Genomic DNA, 24,492 nt, shown 5'->3' with positions numbered 1-24,492 from the left:
GATTGAAAATTATTACTTTAAAGGGATTCTAAATTCTCAAGTTCATTTTACTGGGAATAGTTCAGAAGACATATATATATATATATATATATATATATATATATATATATGAAAACATGGTAAGTGCAGAGATTCAATACCTAATTAATAGTTTAGGATTATCCTAAGGAAGTAGTATACCCTGATGGAAAAAACTTGAAAGTCCCTACTATTTCAACTTCAATATATATATGCTGGTGAGAAAAAGGAAAAAAGTGGATATGAGTGAGTCCATACTGTAGGGCTGCCCCCCCAAAGACAGTGACCAACAGTGCAAACATCCGTATCTTTAGTGAAACTGAAATGGTGGTCAAATAGCCAAAAGCACTCTAGTGAGTGAGACAAGGTCAGAAGAGTCAGGTGGATGGTACCACTATGATCCTATCTTTGGAACAAGATTCCAGTCAGTGGGTGGGGCTTTTGTGGTCCAGTTTCTAAGAGCAAGAACTAGGGAGGTGGGGATTTAAGGCAGAGTTCAGTTCCACTGGGGGAAATGGAATGATAAGTCAGAAATCAAGGCTGAAATTCAATCACCTAACTGAGCACTCTAAGTGCACTAAAGCAGAGGGGAGACTCACTGTGATCATGACCGTCCAGGGTTCACCTCAGGTATCCAAATATCAATCTCAGAACATTCCTGATGCAAGTGGACTGCATAATATCCTGCCTGCCTTGATCAACATTAACAACAACAACAACCACCTAAACACCAGGACTCAGGATGGTAGTGTGGTGCCCCTAAAACTGAACAGATGCCCATGAGCAGTGGGATTTGGAGTCATAAGATCTCCATTCTCACTCTAGTTCTTCTATTTTCAAACTAAAAAATCACTCTAAGCCTCAGGTTTCTCATCTATGAGGTGGGATAATTAACAATACTATTCAAATCCACAGGAAGATGGAGAAGAAAGGAAATGACCAAAATGCTAACTATGATTATTTATGGATAGTAGGATTTCAAGCAATTTTTATTTTCCTCTTTGAAATTTCCTGTCAATGTAGAAAATTTTCAAAATAAGTACAAGGAGGATAATGAAAAAACCTCTTGTGTCCCTAGTACCCAGAGTTTTGAGCTTCCTTCTAAGTCTATCATTCTAATTTAGAGCAGATTATTTTTATTTGAATCTCAAAAACAGAAAAAAAAATTATTGTAAATAATTGGAGTAAGCTATGAAAAGAGACAACTTCTTAAAATGAGAGCCACATAATATTCACAAATATGAAATATTACAATCCATAGCATATACAGAATGCCAAATTAACTGCTACTATAAAACATTATGATTCAATTTTTAAAAAATATTTATTCAAACCATCTAACAATTTGCTTAAAGAATGAAATTATATAATGCATGCTAAAATTATTTTCTAACATGCAATATTATCCAACAGAGATGTCATTTATTGTTAATACCAAAAAATAAACATGATTGTTGAATACAAATAAATTAGGATTGAATAACATTCACTCAGGAGTCCTGAAGGAACTCAAATGTGAAGCTATCAAACTATGAGCTAAAATTTGTAAAAGCCGCTGAAAGATTTCAACATTTTTTAAAATGTTATTCATTTTAAAAAAGGCTCCAAGGGCTCTCAAGGAACTACAAACCAGTGAGTAAAAAAGAAATATTTCTAATCACAGGTTTGAAAATTTTCCACTTAAGTAAGAATAATTTCTAGCCATAAAAAGTAATAATATTTTCTGCAAAGGGAATTCATGCCTCCATGCTTCTTCTGGAGGAAAAAAATATATATATGGTGCATCTCAGCCTATCATATTGCATACAGGTCATACTTTTCATTTTCAAATGAAAAAATGAACCTGGAAATGGTTAAGATAAAAATAACTAGAATAGTCACTCTCTAAAGAGGACATAATAAAAACATTCTCTTCTTAGAAATATGAAAGCCAAAAGAAGATGCTACATGTTAATAAAATCACATAGAGTATAGATAACATGAACACAGAATTATTCAGCAGAACTAAAAGATATCCCTTAACACTCAAAGGGAAGGTAGTTTGGGGAAAACAAAAGGAATTAATAACCACACATTACAAAATATGTGATAATATAGGGAATTCAGAACTGCAATTATTCCAGCTAAAAATAGTAATATAAGCTACTTCAGCAGTATAAAATAAATAAATGATCTGTCTATTCAGGATAGTCTGATTCTTAATTGGCACTTTAGGGCTGTAATACAGGAGAGGCCATATGTAGGTATTCCAGTCAACAGTCCCAGCTGAGCACAGCCTTCCATCCATTGCTGCCAAGGTGCCAGATTCATGGAGAAAGTTCTTGGACCCACCAGACCAAACCAACTATTAGATGAAAATCACCAAGTGACCTCTGTCAACAAGTCAAACTGAATTCTTGACCAACAAAATCGTGAGATACAATAATATGGCTGTTTTAAGATACTAAGTTTTGCAGAATTTTGTTATGCAGTTTGTCACGGGTTCCCAAGACTACTCACAGGTCTAGTGATTCACTAGGACTCACAGAACTCAGCATCTAGGTCAACGTATGACTAAGACTTATTACAGCAAAAGAACACAAAGCAAAATTACCAAAGGGAAAAGACACACATCCAAATGAAATCAGGCTCAAGTTTCCAAGAGTCCTCTCCCAGTGAAGTCGAAGAGGATGCACTTAAATCCTCCAGCATTAAACTGTGACAACCTGTGTTAAGTGCTGCCTACCAGAGAAGCTCATTAGAGACACAGTGCCCAAGGTCTTTACTGGAGATTAGTTACATAGACACCCTCTGCCTGGCACGCACCAAAATTTCAGACTCCTACAGAAAAGCAAGTATTCATTATACACCACATTGTTTGTACAACAGTGAGCCACTCATCCTTTAGGGAAAGTTTATATCTGTGCAGGAAACTGTTTACCATTCACATTCTCAGATGCCAAAGGCCGTTCTTGCAAGAATGTTTCTAAAGATAGCAGTCTCAAACCTTCTGTGTTAATTGCTTTCTGCACATGTAACAATAGACAACTGGAACAACAGCCACACTTTACTGTCAAAAACAATATATTAGGCTGTACAAACCACTGGCCACACTGGCCTAAAATGGCGTATCTCCTGTTCCTGTGAAAACACTAAATTAAAAGTAGTTAAAAGGAATCTGTGTAAAACAAAATGCACTAAATGATATTCTTTTAAAATATGCATTATGGCAAATAAACTCAAAGTAAAATTACTATTTGAAAACTGATTCTTAATCTTAGTGTTTTATACTGGTACATTTGAAGTCTCCTAAAAGTTGATCTTGATAAAAATTTATTCTGAAGGATACACATTACATCATTTGAAAAGTAATAATGTAAAGGTCAGTTAATACTGGGTAAAAACAATGAATTCCTGATCAGTAAAGAATCAGAAGATAAATTTTCAGCTTTATTGAGAAATAATTGACATACATCACTGTATAAGTTTAACATGCACAATATGATGATCTGATCTACATATATTGTGAAACAATTACCACAATAGGTTCAGCTAGCATCCATCTTCTTTTATAAATACAATAAAAAGAAAAGAAAGGAGAAAAGAAAAAAGTAAAAGAATTTTCCCCTTGTGATAAGAACTCTTAGGACTTACGTACTCTCTTAACTTTCCTGTATATTATACAGCAGTCTTAGCTATACTCATCATGTTATACATTATCTTCCTAGTACTTATTTATCTTATAACTGAAAGTTTGTACCTTTTGACCACCTTCCTCCAATTCCCCCTTCTCCCACCCCTTCACGTCTGGTAACCACAGTCTGATCTCTTTTTCTGAGTTTGCATGTCTGTTTGGTTTTGAAGTATAATTGACCTACAACACTATGTTAGTTCTTGTTACACAACATAGTGATTTTTTTCTATACATTTCAAAATGATCACCATAAGTCTAGTTACAATATGTCACCATGCAAAGATATTACACAGTTATTAACTGTATTCCCCACACTGTATATTTCATACCTGTGACTCATTTATTCTGCAGCTGAAAGTTTGTACCTCCCTATTCTGCTATACTCTTATCTCCCATAGAGGTTCTCTTTTCTCAGCTTCCTGTCTATTCAGACGTGGAATGTTACCCCTCTCCTAAAATTTATCTGGGGTAGTTCACACAAAGCATTCACACACACAAAGCATTCACATACACACTTCACTCACACAAAGTATTCTTCTGTGTATAAAAGAGACTCTAAAGAATGTCTGGGTACATGAAGTTGTGGGGCAGGGGGAGGGTTGTAACAAGGTGAACTATTTAAAATTGAATTTTGAAAACCCTGCTCTTTCTCAACACACTCCCAGGTTTTCTCTTTTGCCATATTCTCTCTCTCTTTCTCCCTCCCTCCCTCCCTCTCTCCCTCTCTCTCTCTCTCTCTCTCTCGCTCTCGCTCTCGCTCTTGCTCTCGCTCTCACTCTCTCCCCCACAACCACCCCTTCCCTCCCTTCCTCCCTCTCTCTCTCTCTCACTTTTGCTGCAAGTCCACTTCTTCTGTTCTCCCCTGTTTTCTTCTCTTTTGCCCCTCAACTTGCCATGCCTTCCAAATTCAGAAGCGATTTAGGTATGTCTTTGATTCACTGTCTCTTTATATATCTCATTACGTCTAAGGAATTTTCCTAAACACAGACAAAAACCTTAATGTAGGCCAATGAAAAAACAAACAAAAATGTTTTATTCCTACACAAATGTGTCTAAAAAATGGTGCCACATTTATACTCTGAACCTTACATTTTTTTGTACTTGACGTAATATTGTGGATGCTTTTCTATATCAGTACAGTACATAAGTATGATAATCCATTTAACCATTCCTTGTACTGAATATTTAGGGTGTCATTCCTATATTGAACTTGTAAAGATTTTTAGATTCCTAAAAGTGAATTTGGGGTTGAAAGGTATGTACATTTTAAATCTTGAAAGAGAGGGCACAAAGCAGAAGCAAGAAGACCTACAATCCTGCAGCTTGTGGAACAAAAACCACATTCACAGAAAGCTAGACAAAAAGAAAAGGCAGAGGACTATGTACCAGACAAAGGAATGAGATAAAACCCCAGAAAAAGAATTAAATAAAGTGGAGATAGGAAACGTTCCAGAAAAAGAATTCAGAATGATAGTGAAAATGATCCAGTACCTCAGAAAAAGAATGGAGGCAAAGATGGAGAAGATGCAAGAAATGTTTAACAAACACTTAGAAGAAGTAAAGAACAAACAAACAGAGATGAACAATTCAAAAACCGAAATGAAAAATACACTAGAAGGAATCAATAGCACAATAACTGAGGCAGAAAAACGGATAAATGTCCAGGAAGATGGAAGAGTGGAATTCACTGCTGCAGAACAGAATAAAGAAAAAAGAATGAAAAGAAATGAAGACAGCCTAAGAGACCTCTGGAACAACATTAAATGCACTAACATTCACATTATAGGGGTCCCAGAAGGAGAAGAGAGAGAGAAAGGACCCAAGAAAATATTTGAAGAGATAATAGCTGAAAATTTCACTAACATGGAAAGGAAATAGCCACCCAAGTCCAGGAAGTGCAGAGTCTCAGGTAGGATAAACCCAAGGAGACACACGCTGAGACACACAGTAATCAAACTGAAAACAATTAAACACAAAGAAAAATTATTAAAAGCAACAAGGGAAAAATGACAACATACATGGGAACTCACATAAGGTTAACAGCCGATTTCTCAGCAGAAACTCTACAAGCCAAAAAGGAGTGGCATGATATGTTTAAAGTGATGAAAGGAAAGAAACTGCAACAAGATTACTCTACCTGGCAAGGATCTCATTCAGATTCAAAAGATAAATCAAAAGCTTCACAGACAAGCAAAAGCTAAGAGAATTCACCACCACCAAACCAGTTCTACAACAAATGCTAAAGGAACTTCTCTAAGTGGGAAACACAAGAGAAGAAAAGGACCTACAAAAACAAAAACAAAACAATTTAGAAAATGGTAATATGAACATACATATCGAAAATTACCTTAAATGTGAATGGATTAAATGCTGAAACCAAAAGACACAGGCTCGCTAAATGGATACAAAAACAAGACCCGTATATATGCTGTCTACAAGAGACCCACTTCAGACCTAGGGACACATACAGACTGAAAATGAACGGATGGAAAAAGATATTACATGCAAATGGAAACCAAAAGAAAGCTGGAGTAAGACCTTAAAGAATGTTACTAGAGACATGGAAGGACACTACATAATGATCAAGGGATCAATCCAAGAAGATATAACAATTCTAAACATAAATGCACCCAACACAGGAGAACCTCAATACATAAGGCAAATAGATAACAGCTATAAAAGAGGAAATCAACATTAACACAATAATATTGGGGGACTTTAACACCTCACTTACACCAATGGACAGATCATCCAGACAGACAATTAATAAGGAAACACAAGCTTTAAAAATGACACAATAGACCAGATAGATTTAATTGATATTTATAGGACATTCCATCCAAAAACGACAGACTACACTTTATTCTCAAGTGCACATGGAACATTCTCCATGATAAATCACATCTTGGGTAACAAATCAAGACTCAGTAAATTGAAGAAAACTGAAACCATATCAAGCACCTTTTCCAACCACAGCGCTATAAGATTAGAAATCAATTACAGGGAAAAAAATGTAAAAAACACAAACACATAGAGGTTAAACAATACGTTACTAAATAACCAAGAGATCACTGCAGAAATCAAAGATGAAACCAAAAACTAACTACAGACAAATGACAATGAAAACACAATGATCCAAAACCTATGGGATGCAGCAAAAGCAGTTCTAAGAGGGAAGTTTATAGCAATACAATCCTACCTCCAGAAACAAAAAAAATCTCAAATAAACAATCTAACCTTACACCCAAAGGAACTAGAGAAAGAAGAACAAACAAAACCCAAAATTAGTAGAGAGTATCATAAAGATCAGAGCAGTAATAAATGAAATATAAACAAAGAAATCAATAGAAAAGATCTGTAAAACTAAAACCTGGTTATTTCAGAAGATAAACAAAATTGATAAACCTTTAGCCAGACTCATCAAGAAAGAGGGAGATGACACAAATCAATAAAATCAGAAATGAAAATGGAGAAGTTACAATGGACACCACAGAAATACAAAGCATCATAAGAGACTACTACAAGCAACTCTATGCCAATAAAATGGACAACCTGGAAGAAATGGACAAATTCTTAGAAAGGTACAATCTCCCAAAGACTGAACCAGGAAGAAATAGAAAATATGAACAGCCCATTCACAAGAAATGAAATTGAAACTGTGATTAAAAATCTTCCAACAAACAAAAGCACAGGACCAGATGGCTTCACAGGTGAATCCTATGAAACATTTAGAGAAAAGCTAACACCCATCCTTCTCAAACTCCTCCAAAATATAGCAGAGGGAGGAACACTCCCAAACTCATTCTATTAGGCCACCATCACCCTGATACCAAAACCAGACAAAGATATCACCAAAAAAGGAAATTACAGACCAATATCATTCATGAATATAGATGCAAAAATCCTCAACAAAATACTAGCAAACAGAATCCAACAGCACAGTAAAAGGATGATACACCAAGATAAAGTGTGATTTATCTCAGGGATGCAAGGATTCTTCAATATATGCAAATCAATGTGATATACCATATTAACAAATTTAAGGAGGAAAACCATATGATCATCTCAACAGATGCAGAAAAATCTTTTGACAAAATTCAACACCCACTTATGATAAAAACTCACCAGAAAGTGGGCATAGAGGGAACCTACCTCAAAATAATAAAGGCCATATATGACAAACCCACAGCCAACATCATTCTCAATGGTGAAAAACTGAAAGCATTTCCTCTAGGATCAGGAACAAGACAAGGATGTCCACTCTCACCACTAGCATTCAACATAGTTTTGGAAGTTTTAGCCACGGCAATCAGAGAAGAAAAAGAAATAAAAGGAATACAAATCGGAAAAGAAGAAGTAAAACTGTCACTGTTTGCAGATGGCATGATACTATACATAGAGAATCGTAAAGATGCCACCAGAAAACTACTAGAGCTAATCAATGAATTTGGTAAAGTTTCAGGATACAAAATTAATGCACAGAAATCTCTTGCATTCCTATACACTAATGATGAAAAATCTGAAAGAAAAATTAAGGAAACACTCCCATTTACCACAGCAACAAAAAGAATAAAATACCTAGGAATAAACCTATATTAAGGAGACAAAAGACCTGTATGCAGAAAACTATAAGACAGTGATGAAAGAAATTAAAGATGATACAAACAGATGGAGAGATATACCATGTTCTTGGATTGGAAGAACCAACATTATGAAAATGACTCTACTACCCAAAGCAATATACAGATTCAATGCAATGCCTAACAAACTACCAATGGTATTTTTTACAGAACTAGAACAAAAAATTTCACAATTTGTATGGAAACACAAAAGACTCCGAATAGCCAAAGCAATCTTGAGAAAGAAAAAAGGAGCTGGAGGAATGAGGCTCCCTGACTTCAGACTATACTACAAAGCTACAGTAATCAAGACAGTATGGTACTGGCACAAAAACAGAAACACAGATCAATGGAACAGGATAGAAAGCCCAGAGATAAACCCACATACATATGGTTACCTTATCCTTGATAAAGGAGGCAAGAATATACAATGGAGAATATACAGCCTCTTCATAAATGGTGCTGGCAAAACTGGACAGCTACATGTAAAAGAATGAAATTAGAACACTCCCTAACACCATACACAAAACTCAACTCCAAATGGATTAAAGACCTAAATGTAAGGCCAGACACTATAAAACTCTTAGAGGAAAACACAGGCAGAACACTCTATGACATTTATCACAGCAAGATCCTTTTTCAAACACTTCCTAGAAAAATGGAAATAAAAACAAAAACAAACAAATGGGACCTAATGAAACTTAAAACCTTTTGCACAGCAAAGGAAAACATAAACAAGATGAAAAGACAACCCTCAGAATGGGAGAAAACATTTTCAAATGAAGCAACTGACAAAGGATTAATCTCAAAAATTTACAAGCAGTTCATGCAGCTCAACATCAAAAAAACAAACAACCCAATCCAAACATGGGCAGAAGACCTAAACAGACATTTCTCCAAAGAAGATATACAGATTGCCAACAAACACATGAAAGGATGCCCAACATCACTAATCATTAGAGAAATGCAAATCAAAACTACAATGAGGTATTACCTCACACCAGCCAGAATGGCCATCATCAAAAATTCTACAAACAATAAATACTGGAGAGGGTGTGGAGAAAAGGGAACCCTCTTGCACTGTTGGTGGGAATGTAAAGCAATACAGCCACTATAGAGAACAGTATGGAGGTTCCTTAAAAAACTAAAAATAGAACTACCATATGACCCAGCAATCCCACTACTGGGCATATACTCTGAGAAAACCATAATTCAAAAAGAGTCATGTACCACAATGTTCATTGCAACTCTATTTTCAATAGCCAGGACATGGAATCAGCCTAAGTGTCCATCGACAGATGAATCGATAAAGAAGATGTGGCATATATATACAATAGAATATTACTCCACCATAAAAAGAAATGAAATTGACTTATTTGTAGTGAGGTGGATGGACCTAGAGACTGTCATACAGAGTGAAGTAAGTCAGAAAGAGAAATAAATACCATATGCTAACACATATATATGGAATCTAAAAAAAAAAAAAAAAAAGGTTCTGAAGAACGTAGAGGCAGGACAGGAATAAGGATGCAGATGTAGCGAATAGACTTGAGAACACAGGGAGTGGGAAGGGTAAGCTGGAACAAAGTGAGAGTGTGGCATGGACATATATACACTACCAAATGTAAAATAGATAGCTAGTGGGAAGCAGCCGCATAGTACAGGGAGATCAGCTCGGTGCTTTGTGACCACCTAGAAGGGTGGGATAGGGAGGGTGGGAGGGAGACATAAGAGGTAGGAGATATGGGAAAATATGTATATGTATAGCTGGTTCACTTTGCTATAAAGCAGAAACTATTACAGCATTGTAAAGCAATTATACTCCAATAAAATGTTAAAAAAAAAATACAAAACACAAAAACTATTGAAAATGTAGGACAAAAAAAAAAGGGCTTCCCTGTTGGTGCAGTAGTTAAGAATCCACTTGCCAATGCAGGGGACATGGGTTCGAGCCCTGGTCCGGGAAGATCCCACACGCCATGGAGCAACTAAGTCCGGGGACCACAACTACTGAGTCTGTGTTCTACAGCCCACAAGCCATAACTACTGAGCCTGCGTGCCATAACTACTGAAGCCCTTATGCCTAGAGCCTGCACTCTGCAACAAGAGAAGCCACTGCAATGAGAAGCCTGCACACTGCAACAAAGAGTACCCCCCGCTCACCGCAACTAGAGAAAGCCCGCGTGCAGCAACGAAGACCCAACACAGCCAAACGTAAATAAATAAAATAAATTTAAAAAGAAGAAAATGTAGGAATAACTTCATTAAAAACACACAAATAGAAGCTTTCCATATACTTTTTCAATATAAAATAGCTCGGGCATGCTAAAAATAAAAGCATAAAGTAAAATCACAAATAACAAACTCTAAAAAAATGTAAACACTTTCATTGCTAAATAGAGAAGGTAAATTTTTTATATTCATAGAACATGCACAAAAATTTGCCATGTACTTACCCTGATAAAAATCATAAAATTATTCACAATATTGTTGGCAATGTTATTTTATCATGATCCAACAAAATAAATAAAAATAGCTACAAAAATATTATAACACTTGAGAATTAAGAACTCTGATAATCCATGGGTAGAAAGGAATCAAAACAAATTACAAATTATATCAATGCTATAGATACTAAAACACATCAATCCAAAACTATAGGATACAATGACAATTATACTAAGAAACATTACAGTCTTCTTTCCCTTTATTATTAAAGAAGAAACTCAATAATCTTAATAAATATAGTACTTATAGCACAAATCTTACAAAATCAGAAAAAATAATTTAGCTGAAAAAGGTAAAATAAATTGATCAAGGTAAAAGTTCAAATTGATGAAGTAAGAATAAAGTTTAATAGCCATTAAAACAATCTAAAGGCTAATACTTCTAAAAGCTCAATAAACAGGGAAACCCCTCTTGAGTCTGTTCATGGGGGAGAAAAGTGTGTGTGTGTGTGTGTGTGTGTGTGTGATTAGAAAAAAAAAAGGAAAACATCCAGAAGAAATTAAAATAAGTACTTAAGAATATATAGGTATATGGCAAACAATTTGTTAACCCAAGGGAAAGGAATAATTCCCTAGAAAAGATAAACTATTAAAAACTGAAGCAAATAGAAGTAGAAAGCTTGAATAATTTTCATAAAAGAGTTTGAAAGAAGGGTTTTAAAGTGACTGTTTTAAAGAGACCAGTATCAGGTGGCTTCACCATAGAGCTCCATGTAATTTTTAAGGAGAAAAACTATTATTTTTTTTTCTTCATTCACAATTTTTATTTCTTGCAGTGAACTTTTTATATCTTCAAAGTCAATTTGTCTTCAAAAAAATTAATACTTCTTATTCATGGTACAATCCATCCCCCCTCCCCGAAGGAAAACAAATTCAGGGACGGAGTCATTTAGGGGGAAGTTGAAATAGGTACTATAGGTTCATGACAAAGGCTTCCCAGCCCACCATCCCGTGCATATACAACAAAATGGCAGCATCTCCAGTTCACCTAAATGAAGTTAGGTTAACTATTATTTAAACTATTCCAAGCCACAGAAAAATATTAAAATCTCTCCTATTTATTTGGTGAAGTTACCATTATCTTAGTACCCAAATATTATAATAAAAGTACATAAAATATATAAATTATAATTTAAAGCCATTAAATAAAATATAAGCTTCTGTAATATATCAAAAGGGTAGTATAATATGACCCAGTAGAGTTCATTCTAATAACACAAGAACAGTCCCACATTAGGAAATGTATCATCATCAATTACATAAACAAATTGAAGGATAAACCACATGATTATAATCATGAATGACAAAAAAAGTATTTCATAAAAACTCAGTCATGCCTAATAAGAACAAAGTAATTTAGTATCCTAAAAATATTTAAATATAACACTTCTTAACAAAAACATTAATATGCAGAGAAATAAATAATCCTTACACTGCTCTGATTAAATGTCTGAGAAGCTTTTAATACAGCTAAATGCCTAAACTATGGTGAAATTTGATGGTAGGAATTGACAAAGAAGGACAAATTTGAAATTTTCTACTTACATATAAAACATACACACAAGCATATACATACCTCTGTACATACATTCGCATATCTAAACACCATCAAATTCATATATAAACGCATATGTGTGTCCTCTCACAGAAAATATATACAGGTATAACTATACATTTGGATTTACTCTATGTTAAAATACTAGTTTACCTGTTTAGGCAGTCGGAACAAGGAATTCTTGTAGAAAATGTCCTTAGCCTGGCTCCATGTACCATCGATGATGATGATTGTGGAAGGATATATAGGAGAATCTAATATAAATTCTTCCAAATTAGCAGCTTCAGCCCCTGGATATAATATTAATGTATCAGACTTCCGACAAACAGTTGAAAGTTCAGGATCTCTAAAAGTTTAAAATAAAAGTCTTTATTAGCCTGGCAGGGGGGTGGAGTTTTATTATTCTTATTGAACTTCATTCAAAAATACATGTCAAAGCATTTTGGCACTAGAGATATAATAAAGAATGTCTGCAAGCAACAAAACAAACTTGAGGGGGAAGGAGACAAGTTAAAATAAAATTAAAGACAATAAATGGTATAATCTTCAAACTATAATAATAAGTAGCATCTACAAAAATATACAGCCAATACCAGCTCTAACAACATCCTTTTAGATTGGTATCAAGGTAAAGATAGGGGCTTTTGCCACTCATAATACACATTGTACTGAAGGTCTCAGTTACTACAATAAGGCAAGAAAAAGAAATAAAAGGCATAAACATCAGAAAGGAAGAAATATAAATGACCCTATCTGCAGATAATCCTACTTACATAGAAAGTTCTAGGGAATCTACAAAACAATTTCTACAACTAACAAATACATTTAGAAAGTCATAGTATACAGGGTTAGTATACAAAGCCCAACTGTTTTCTTATATACTAGTGGCAAAAAACTGAAAATAAGTATTTTTAAATTCCATTTACAAAGGATACTAAAAGTAATGTCTCTTAATCATTCCCCCATGGTTACATCACATACTCTAACAAAAAACTAAATCAATCATTCAAGACTTCCCTGGTGGTGCAGTGGTTAAGAATCCGCCTGCCACTGCAGGGGACATGGGTTTGAGCCCTGGTCAGGGAAGATCCCACATGCTGTGGAGAACTAAGCCCGTGCGCCACAACTACTGAGCCTGTGCTCTAGAGCCCGTGAGCCACAACTACTGAGCCCACGTGCCACAACTACTGAAGCCCTCACGCCTAGAGCCTATGCTCCACAACAAGAGAAGCCGCTGCAGTGAGAAGCCTGCGCACCTCAACAAAGAGTAGCCCCCACTCGCCACAACTAGAGAAAGCCTGCACACAGCAACAAAGACCCAATGCAGCCAAAAATAAATAAATAAATTTATAAAAATAAATAAATAAATCATTCAATTACCAGATTAATATTAAATCAATAATCTTAATCAGCTTTAGTTTAAAATCCATACGTGAATAATAATTTACTGAGTAAGCACTATATTTGGTACCACCAAAAATACTGAACTTAATATCATAGGCTCAAAATGGGATAGGCTATTTAGAAAAATATCAAGTTTCTCATCCCCACGCACATCTGTGGAAGGGTTAGATAGCCAAATGTCAGGGATGACCCAGATAGTTTCCACTTCTACCACCATAGATGCTCACCATTTTTGCAATAAAATAACCGAGATCCAAGCTGGCAGAATATATATCCACATCTATCCAAGAATTATAGAGAAACTATCATTATAAAGAGCCTCTGTGTGAAAGAAGTGTCAGTGTAAATTATGTGGTTGCTCCCCATGTGAAGAGCTCTGGATGGTGCTTCCACTCCCAACAAAACGGCAGAATCTGCAACAGCAGCACCAAGCCCAGAGCAAAGCTCACCTCTGGGGGACAAGGCAATGCAAACTGAGCAAAAGAAAAATCTATATGAGAAAAGAATGCCTAACCAATAGTTTCAGAGAAAGGAAAAAAATTTTATAAAGTTCTAACATGATGTTTTCATAATATAAAGCTAAAATAATAAAGGAAGGAAAAAGTTTGGTCAATCCCTTGGGCTTGGTGCTGCCACTAGTGTTACTTAGCATTTTCATAAGTGAACTGAAAAAGAAATCTAAAAATATATTTAACTGTGTAGATAGGATCAAAGTAATTTGTGAAGGCTCTGAATAGGTAGAAAAGCAACAAATATGCTTCAAAGGTAAGAAACAACTTGTAGAAAAATTTCAATATACATACAGTATATTATATATATTTATAATAATGGGTTCTGTAATACAGTGTAAAATAAGATCCAAGAATATTACAGAACTGTCTGTGAAGATATCAACTAACAAACTGCTGCATATACTGGGCCTCATCAAAAAAAAAATATTTTAAACATGACAAGAGAAGGCATTCTATCATTTTTTTAAAATATGGATGTGCCTATAACTGGAACACTAAATATAGTTCTAGTCATTGTACCTTAGGAAAGCCTTCATGGGCTAGAAATGAATATATGTTTATATAAGTGTATATCATATATAATTGTAAAAGAAAAAGAAAGAAAAACATTAACTAAATCTAATACAAGTACCCTAACATCCTGAAATAAAATATCTTAACAAAAATGAAATAAACAGGAAATATACATGCCTTTTAGGCTCAACGTATATACCATGGAATTTAGATAATGCTATAATTTGTTCATTCCATTTTGGTCTGTTTTGTTTATGTTTTGCTTATCTTGTATTATTTTGAGAGAGAAGGCAGAAATTAAAATTTTTAACCATTTCCAATGTACCATGTTCTAGGTCTAATAGATAACTTGAAGGAAACCATTTTTAAAGTAAAAAAAAATTCATTTAAATTGCCCTAAAAGTTAATTTACCTTTCCTCATTGAAGCGACGACCAACCTTGACTTTACACTTATCTTGGGGGAGACATGCTGCTAGCAGAGGAACTGTCCGCAACACCTTGTTTTCCTGTAATTAAAAAATTAATTAAAATGTAGATTCTAATTAGATAAACACGCTTTTAAAACTTTTTGATGAACATCTGATTCACAGCATTATGTATAATTTTCACAAGTCTTTTACTACAGACCACAGTTTAATAAAAAGAGCTACAGTTTCTCTGACTTATCAGTATTAAATATAATACAAGTGTATATTTTTATTCTATTTGGGTGTGTTTACATGTTTACTGATCAAAAAGGATAAGATTAATTTAAATAATAAAGATTATGAAAATGTAAATTTGTGTTTAACTAAATTGAATTCATTTATTCTGACAAACTTTTTATTTCACCAGTAATTACATTTTTTAGTATGTCAACTTGAAGATAACTGCCTAGATATTTATGCCCCAAAAGCAAGGAAGTGCTCAAAAAAAAACAAAACAATACAGCATATCAAAGGGACACAGAAGCCAATCTTAAAGAGCACCCAATGGAACAACTTGAGCAATAAAATAACAGTATTTGGATTATAACCCAAAGTATAAAATAAATACAGAGTCTAGACTGATATAAATAAATGATTGAATAAATAAATGGGAGAGAAGTGACAAATCTTCCTCATAGAAGAATTCCAAGTAATAAACATAAACTCTCCCCTCTCCAGGAGGTGGAGTTTAATCTCTCCCTCCTACTTGAGTGTGGGCTGGATTTATGGCCTTCCTTCTAAGGAATAAAGTATGGAAAGAGAAAAAAATTATAACTTTAGTGTGAAAAAAGCTGGTGACCATTTCTGTAAATTGCATTAACTATCATCATAGTTAACGTTCACCATAAATCAGTGGGTTTTTTTCAACGTCCTAACTTCCAACACTAAAAACCACCTTTCTGGTTGCCACAAGAATTCCATTCTTAATCCTTAGTAAAGTCAGGTGCTTAGCTATTCTGCTTTAGCCTCATACTTTTCTTGGTTATTTTGGTCTATAGCGCTCAGTCACTGCCTGGCTCTTCTCCACTGGCCCATCTGGGAATGTCATGCTTGATCAAATAAGTGACAGAGGCCCTCTCTAATCAGTTTACTTACATAGAGCCCAATGTTATCTTTACCAGTTTATATAATCCTGCATATACATATCCTCACAGTGAATAACTTGTGTCTGTAAAAAACACAATGTACTAAAGGAATATCAAATATTACTTACTTTCCTTTAGGAATATCAGAGTTATTTAGTAAATTAATATACAAAATAATAAAGTTATATATGAATTTATAAAAGTAATTTAAAATAAATTTATAATTACATTATTTACGTTTAAATAGAATCCAAAAGTATTGTAGTAACAGTATTCAACAACCACAAACACACACATAGATATACCCTCAGGGACATTTTTGTGTTCACCTCTGTCACCCCTGGGTCTTGGAAGTATTGATTAAAATAGCATGTAAAAGGTAAATTTACAGATGCTGAGAGTAGTTAAACTGATCTACCTAATAAAAAGTTCAAAAAGGAAACAGAAGAGTCAGAATTTGCTGGGATTTTAACTAAAAAGAACATGTAGCAGGCTGGCACTCTGAGGAAGCCTGAAAACAACAATTTGGAGCAGCTCCTATATGCATGGAACTAGCAGGAGATAGGTGAGAGGGAAGTTTCAGGACATTTTCCAGTGTCTCATACTGTTTTCTTCCCTCCTTACCATCACTATTGAGACTTCGACACATAATTTAATCACTTTCCAAACTTTTGTCAATGTAACACATGTATAATAGTCAAATTAAATGCTGCCTAAAGATTTGTAATGTTCCCAAATACACTCCCCAATACTACTTCCTAGAGGCAATCACTTTAGCTCTTCTAGCTATTTCTTCCAGTAGTTATGTCCATATTTCTATATATGTCTTGCTATTTCTCATCAATTTCAGATATTATCTACAAACTACGATTTATTATCATAATAGCTAACTTTAACGTATATAATTCTAAGTGCATTTTATATATTATTCATTTACTATGCACCACAAACAAGTAATGAAGTATATTTTTTATTATGTCCATTTCACTAATGACAAAACTGCAGCACAGAGAGGTTAATTATCTTGCCCAGGGTTACAGAGTTTACAGAGCTGTTAAGGATTTAAACTCCTGAGCCTTACTCTTAACTACAGCATTCTATAACTACAGCCTCTCGTAATAAATGAAAATTTAGCTTTCTTACAACACTCCTCACCCTTACATCTTCTAATATTTTTAGTTAAATCAATAAACAGTATTTACATCATTAATGCCTACATATACGTTGTTCACAAAAGGCCAAGCAATTTAACACAACGTTTCTTTCTTGTAAAGTTTTTTGTTATTCTTGAGATAACTGTTTTGTTTTTATCCTTAAGTAATTTTCTATATGCATATACCTACTCTTTGAAATGCTCCATCATATCACCTCCATTTCATCCACTCTGTCAAGTCTTCTTTTCTCAAAGCCCTCTCCTAGAGCCTATCCAAATGGTTTTCAATCATTTTTTAGGGGAAGTCATCAAATTGGCCTATTCTTTTATTGAAAACAGTATGCTAAGATTAAGCACAAGGCAGCCAAGTATGACTGACTTAGATTAAGATTGTAAAGTTCCTTGGAACTTTAAGGAAAAACAATATGGATGTACTTTACGTACATAAAATACATTTATAGCGCACACAATTATGGATGAATCATCTAAACTGTGAATTAACTATGAAGGAAGGAAGGAAGGGAAGGAGGGAGAGAAGGAGGAGAAAGTGGGGGAGGGGGTGTGGAGGACAAGAGAGGAATGAAGAAAAAAATGAACAAATAAGAGATATGAAAACGTTAAAACTGCCACAAATCTATGAAAACACCTACATTTTAAAAGCCATCTTATGTCTGGAACCATACAACAATGAAAAGGCCCCACACCATGTATATGGCAAAATGAAAACAGCACTCATCATCAAAAGTCAAGTTTTAGCCACAACTGTTAGGGCCAGTAAGCTATCATTTTATGTAAATTTGAGCTGCACCGTGTTGTAAGTTTAAATGCAGTAAAATAATGCTAGTGATTAAAGTGTCACAATCCTGACAAAAGCATGTTGTTAACACTGAAAAAAAAAAAGGTTGCCCAACAAATGAAATATTTAATAATTTGCAATAAAAGAATAATTGTTTCATCATTTAGAAAAGGAAAGTGACAGATTAATATCCTTTAATGTCTGTTAAAGTCTTCAAGTGGTATACACCTCAGAAATTTAAGAAAAAATCATTCCTCCTTCAAAAGCCTGGAAGAGTTTTAACTTCAGTTTACACTAAAACCATTTTTGTACCATGCATCAACTAGTTTGGTATTGATAATTTCTGGTTTTCTATGATCTCCTTCCCTCCTCTCTTCACTACTGCAGTTAATCAAGAGTTACTAACATACATACACACTAGCACATGCATAATTCTCACCAACATATGAAATTATTAACTAAAAAGTCTTTCTATACAACACGTACACATATTTTTATATATTTATTTTTATATATACATGTAAAATATACATATTTGTTCTATTCACTTAAAGAAGTAAAAAATTTATTTTACGCATTGATTTTATAACACTAAAATGCTGAGCATTACCTCTGCCCTAACAAGAAAAGACATCAAAGGATACAAGCTATGACCAAAATTTAAAAAGCAATAATTTCTTAGCTCTCTACTCACAAAATTTATTTTTTTCCTCTATACAAAATTGTTGGAGTTTTAAATTTCTATGTATTCAATATTCATTATACAATTCAGTAATGTACTTATTATGAAATAACACCATTTTAGGAAATAACACATTTTTGTCTGTCTATAAAGCATATGATACTATACTATCATATAATATATAAAAGAAACTATTTTTTCCCAAAGAGATAGCATTTATCATCAATTTATTTTCAAAAATGCTGAAGAGCTGAAAGGGATGAGTATGTTCATCTGTATGCTTCCTCTTGTATCCTAATATTCTATCTGAAATTGTGTATTTTATAACATCTTACCTCTGCTGGATGCTGAATTATATACAAGTGGGTAGAGATGTGTAGAGGATGCACTGGTAGAAACGGACACAAACACACTTTCTGAGGTCGGCTAAAGGGCAGAAAAAAAATGAAAACCTGTATGTTTAAAATAAAATTATATACCAATAACCTAAAATTCAAACATAATCTCACTTCATTATATAGATTTGCTAAAGCTGCATTCTTTTAAAATGATACCAAGAATGAATTTAATCTATCATATTTTCAATATGAGAATTTGAAAAAAGACTCAAGTAAATTTTTTACCATCCATATAGATCAAAGTACCTCAAAAAATCTTGCCTTAATTACCTTCAATGGAAGAATACTCATAAGTCACCACCATGGTCTTTTTATTCATGAAGAAACACTTCTAATAATTTGCATTCCAAATCAAGAACAGATCTCATGTCAAAGAGAAACCTGGCAATTGATCTAAATCATCTGAAGTTGGAGGGAACAAAATGATGATAAAATATTAGAATATAATTACCACCTAGAAGAGAGTTCTAATCAAACTTAGCCATCAGTCAACATGGAGAGCTTACCAATTGTGAGAAGAAACCCAAACGGGCCACCAAAGTATTTTTAGCTAGAATTATATCCACAGAATGCCAGTCTATCCATTTGTTTTCCGTTTTGTTACTGTTTACTTTGTTGTTTTTGTTTTACTTACTTTTTAGTGCTTTACTATTGTTTCAAAAATACTTATTATAAAATTCAGATGGAATAAAAGGGTATACTTCCCATCTCAGTCCTCCAGCCTGGTGCATTCTCTTCCCTAAGGACAACCAGTGATTAGTTTCTTGTGTCCTTCCAAAGGTACTGAAGGAATATACATGGATAGTTTACCATTATATCCTATATTTAACATGTATGTTTATAATATGAAATTCAACAAATGGCCAGATACAGTATATGATGGTAGTAAATTTTCACAATGGATCACTATTATAGGCAGATGTTACATGCCATTACAATAGTATGCAAGTGAATGTTATATTAAAGGCAATTCCCAACAGCATACTTACTACCAGAAAACTGATCGCTATCAACTGTTTCCTCAATTTTACTTATGTTGAGTTATAGCCTAAGGTAAGAAATATTTATATTAATAAAACACAGTGTGAGTAAATTGGTTCAATTATATCTACCACCTCATTCTGCAAGAAACTGTCAAACCTTTGCTCCTGCTGAAGAAATCCTCTAGATAATATCTTACGGAGAGGTAGAAATGTATTGTACAACATGACCCCACTTGCCCTCTCCACCACTGAATCCAGAATGGATGATTAACCAAAGGAAAATCAATATACTTGCTTTCCAGTGATGTCTGAAATGATTCCGTGTGACTACTCAGTCCTACAATGGGTTCCTTCTCAGGAATGTGAGCAGATTTATAGGAATGGAGAGTCTTTCAGTGGTTAGCTCATGACATATATAGTAATTATAAAAGTCCTTAGTATGACAGTTAGGATAGTGCAAAGAACTGCTTTAGCTATTGATAGCTCTGGGTTTCATGTCTGACCAAAACCTCTGTTCATGGGGGAAAAAAAGTTACCTGGGATAGTAATTTCTTTACTGGAAGGACATGTTTGATTTTTAGGAAGATTTAGAATTAAATAGTTTGGAGAGTCCTGCTTCCAGGATAACAGGGAAAGTTGCTTCAGAGACCCACTCTCCAGTGAAACAAGCAAAACTGACAAATACTGTTTTATAAAACAACAATTTAAAGTCTCTGGAGGGACTTCCCTGGTGGACAAGTGGTAAAGAAGCCGCCTTCCAATGCAGGGGACGTGGGTTCAATACCTGGTCAGGGAACTAAGATCCCACATGCCACGGGGCAACTAAGCCCGCACGCCACAACTACTGAGCTTGTGCGCCTCAACTAGAGGGCCTGTGTGCCAAAAACCACAGAGTCCAAGCACTCTGGAACCCACGTGCCACAACTAGAGAAGAGAAAACCCACACGCCACAACAAGAGAAGCCCATGCACCACAACGAGAGAAACCTGCACGCCACAACAAAGAGCCCGCACGCCACAAACAAAAGATTCCACGTGCCTCAACGAAGTTCCCACATGCTGCAACTAAGACCCAGCACAGCCAAAACTAAATAAAATAAACAAATAAATAATAAATAAATCTTTTTTTTTAAACTTAAAAAATAAAGTCTCTGGAAATTGTCCTAAGGGCATATTCGAATGAAGAAACATTATTCAAGAAAATCTATGAAAACTTGGTATTGGGATAGTTTGTGGCATTTGAGCCACAACCCATTTACTACCTTGCCCCAGTTTAGGTTGACAGAAACTCCACTCCAGGTAAGTGTGGCCAAGAGAACAGAGCTTCCTCTCAGCTTTCAATCAAGACTTACCATATGTCACAGAGAAAGGTAGACCATCAACATTTCTCATCCTTCCAACTCCAAATTGAAGAAAATAAATTCCCGGTGAGTGTGGCCAACAGAGCAGTCTCCCTTCCTCCACCCAGCCTCCACTTTAAAAACAGAAGCTTTACCACAGTGCAGTAGGCTGAAAATGCTGGGACCCCAAGTGTTCTCACCCCAGTTCACTTGTAGGACAGTTCTACACCAGAAGCAGCAAGTCAGAGGCTACTGACTAGCCCTGTGCCCAGAACAGTGACTCAGAGAATCCACCTTGGAGGAGAGGCAGACTATAAGAAAAGAGAGCTCTGAAGCTCTCCCCAAAGTAACTGACTTTATTTGAAATGGAGTGTGAGAAGTTCAAGCCTAAGGGTGCTCTCAGAAACAATAACTCTTCTTAATTAAGAGCAACAGCTAAATCATAGGCCAGCTAGTTCATCAGAAAGAACCATGGAAAGAGGCAGCTAGGAAGAACACATATGCAGTCAGAAAAAAACTCAGAGTGGCCTCAAAAACTACCCCTCTCCAAATTTAACTGGATCAGACTGCTGAGCAATTTATTCTCCAGGGCACTGTATCGAAATGATAAAATGATCAACTGATAATTAGTGGAGCCTAATGGACAGGATGCAATACCAAAAGAAGAAGGCAGCTTAAAAGAAAGATGTTGTAAAGAGATACCCAAAGATAATCTGCTAAAATCATTGTAATACTGGTGGTGTTTGCACAACTTTGCTAATATAACAGAAAACCTCTAAATTATACACTTTAGTAGGATAAATGCCATGGTCTGTGAATCGTATCTTAATAAAGCTGGTTTTTTAAAAATATAAAAATGCAATGAAAAAAGAATGTTCAACCTAATTAGTAAGAAAGAGGCGTTTTACCACTATTTGACATCATGTTATGTTAAGGTGGGTTTCCTTCTCTACAATGTAAGCTACCTAAGAGCAAGGACTTGACCTACTTTTTTCACTTTTATATCCCAGCACCTTGCATAGCAAGCTATCAATAAATACTGTTGAATACATGAGGGAATACCTTTGCATTCCCTCTTACCTCGACCTTGAAATTCCTTTCTCCTCCTACACAATTTCTTATCCTATCCTTTCATTTTCTTACATATCAAATACTGATCTCTCCTTCACTTCCTCTCTAGTACTGAAGCAATTACTTTGTATTATAAATGAAATTCAGGGCCTCCCTGGTGGCGCAGTGGTTGAGAGTCCGCCTGCCGATGCAGGGGATACGGGTTCGTGCCCCGGTCTGGGAGGATCCCATATGCCGCGGAGCGGCTGGGCCCGTGAGCCATGGCCGCTGGGCCTGCGCGTCCGGAGCCTGTGCTCCGCAACGGGAGAGGCCACAACAGTGAGAGGCCCGCATACCGCAAAAAGAAAAAAAAAAAAAAAAAAAAAGTATAAATGAAATTCAGAGTCTCAGATCTTCCTTTGACATTTTTGTTGTTTTGTTTCCTTTTGGCCCCAACGTCCAGCTTGCAGGATCTTAGTCCCCCAACCAGGGATCAAACCTGGGCCCTGGCAGTGAAAGCTCCAAGTCCTAACCACTGGACCACTAGGGAATTCCCTCAGATCTTCCTTTGTTATCATTTGTGATCTTTCTGGTAAGCAATACCATATAGGGGGAAAATATTTACTGAAGAAAATATTTACTTAAAAAAAAAAACAGCTAAGCACCTTACGTACAAACACTGTTAACTGTCATTTAAGCTAAACCTAATTGTTTTGGTTTATGCTTTAACATGCTCATAAAATATCATTACCCATGTATTTTAAAGCATGTCCCCTTTATTAACCCCCTTATTAATTAATTAAGAATTCTGCTTATTTGTTATTAACAGTAATTTTTCTCATACTTTCCTACTCCACAATTGTCTGCATGTACTATGCTGGTGACTAGCTATCCAAATGTTAAACCGTCTCTTACCAAACTAGTGAATAAGTGCAGAGAAATTGCTCTCCTCAATTTAAAATCTTTTTCCAAAAGAATAAAATACCTAGGAATAAACTTAACTAAGGAGGTGAAAGATCTGTATATTGAAAACTACAAGACATTAATGAAAGGAAATGCAGAACACACAAATAAATGGAAAGATATTCTGTACTCGTGGATTGGAAAAATTAACATTTTTTAAATGTCCATACTACCCCAAGCAATCTACAGATTCAATGCAAACCCTATCAAAATTCCAATGACATTTTTCACAGGAATACGACAAAAATTCCTTAAATTTGTACAGAACCATTAAACCAAACAGCCAAAGCAATCTTGAGAAAGACAAATAAAGCTAGAGGCATCGTGAACCTTGATTTCAAACTATACTAACAAAGCCCTCGTATTTAAACAGTATTATACTGACATAAAAACAAACATAGATCAACAGGACAGAACACAGAGCCTAGAAATATACCCATGCATGTATGGTCAATTAATTAACAACGAAGGAGCCAAGAATATACAATGGGGAAAGGACAGTCTCTTCTAAATGGTGTTAGGAAACTTGGACATACAGATGAATGAAAATGGACGACTACCTTATACCATACACAAAAAATCAATTCAAAATGGTTTAAAGACTTGAGTGTAAGGCTGGAAACGATAAAACTCCTAGAAGAAAATATAGGCAGTAAGCTCCTTGACTTAGGTCTTGGTAATGATTTTTTAAATCTAATACCAAAAGCAAAAGCAAAAGCAGAAATAAACAAGTGGGACTACATCAAACTAAAAAGCTTCTGCACAGAAACAGAA

The 24,492-nt window shown here is 35.0% G+C and overlaps 1 protein-coding gene across 1 annotated transcript in view; it reads right to left on the bottom strand.

Moving 5' to 3' along the window:
• The window catches only part of DTWD2 (DTW domain containing 2), a 93,870-nt gene that overhangs the window by 54,199 nt on the left and 15,179 nt on the right, over nt 1–24,492 (bottom strand). The window contains exons 2-4 of the mRNA XM_082621214.1: nt 19,321–19,411; nt 15,214–15,308; nt 12,526–12,718 (exon numbers count right to left, since the gene is read on the bottom strand). Of these exons, the coding sequence (XP_082477340.1) occupies nt 12,526–12,718; nt 15,214–15,308; nt 19,321–19,411 (379 nt within the window). The remainder of the gene's footprint in view (nt 1–12,525; nt 12,719–15,213; nt 15,309–19,320; nt 19,412–24,492) is intronic.

The sequence above is a fragment of the Mesoplodon mirus genome (genome assembly GCF_964341445.2).
Source record: "Mesoplodon mirus genome assembly, chromosome: 5".
Classification (NCBI taxonomy): domain Eukaryota; kingdom Metazoa; phylum Chordata; class Mammalia; order Artiodactyla; family Ziphiidae; genus Mesoplodon; species Mesoplodon mirus.
The sequence above is the reverse complement of the archived record's forward strand: the minus strand, read 5'-3'. Positions and strand labels throughout refer to the sequence as shown.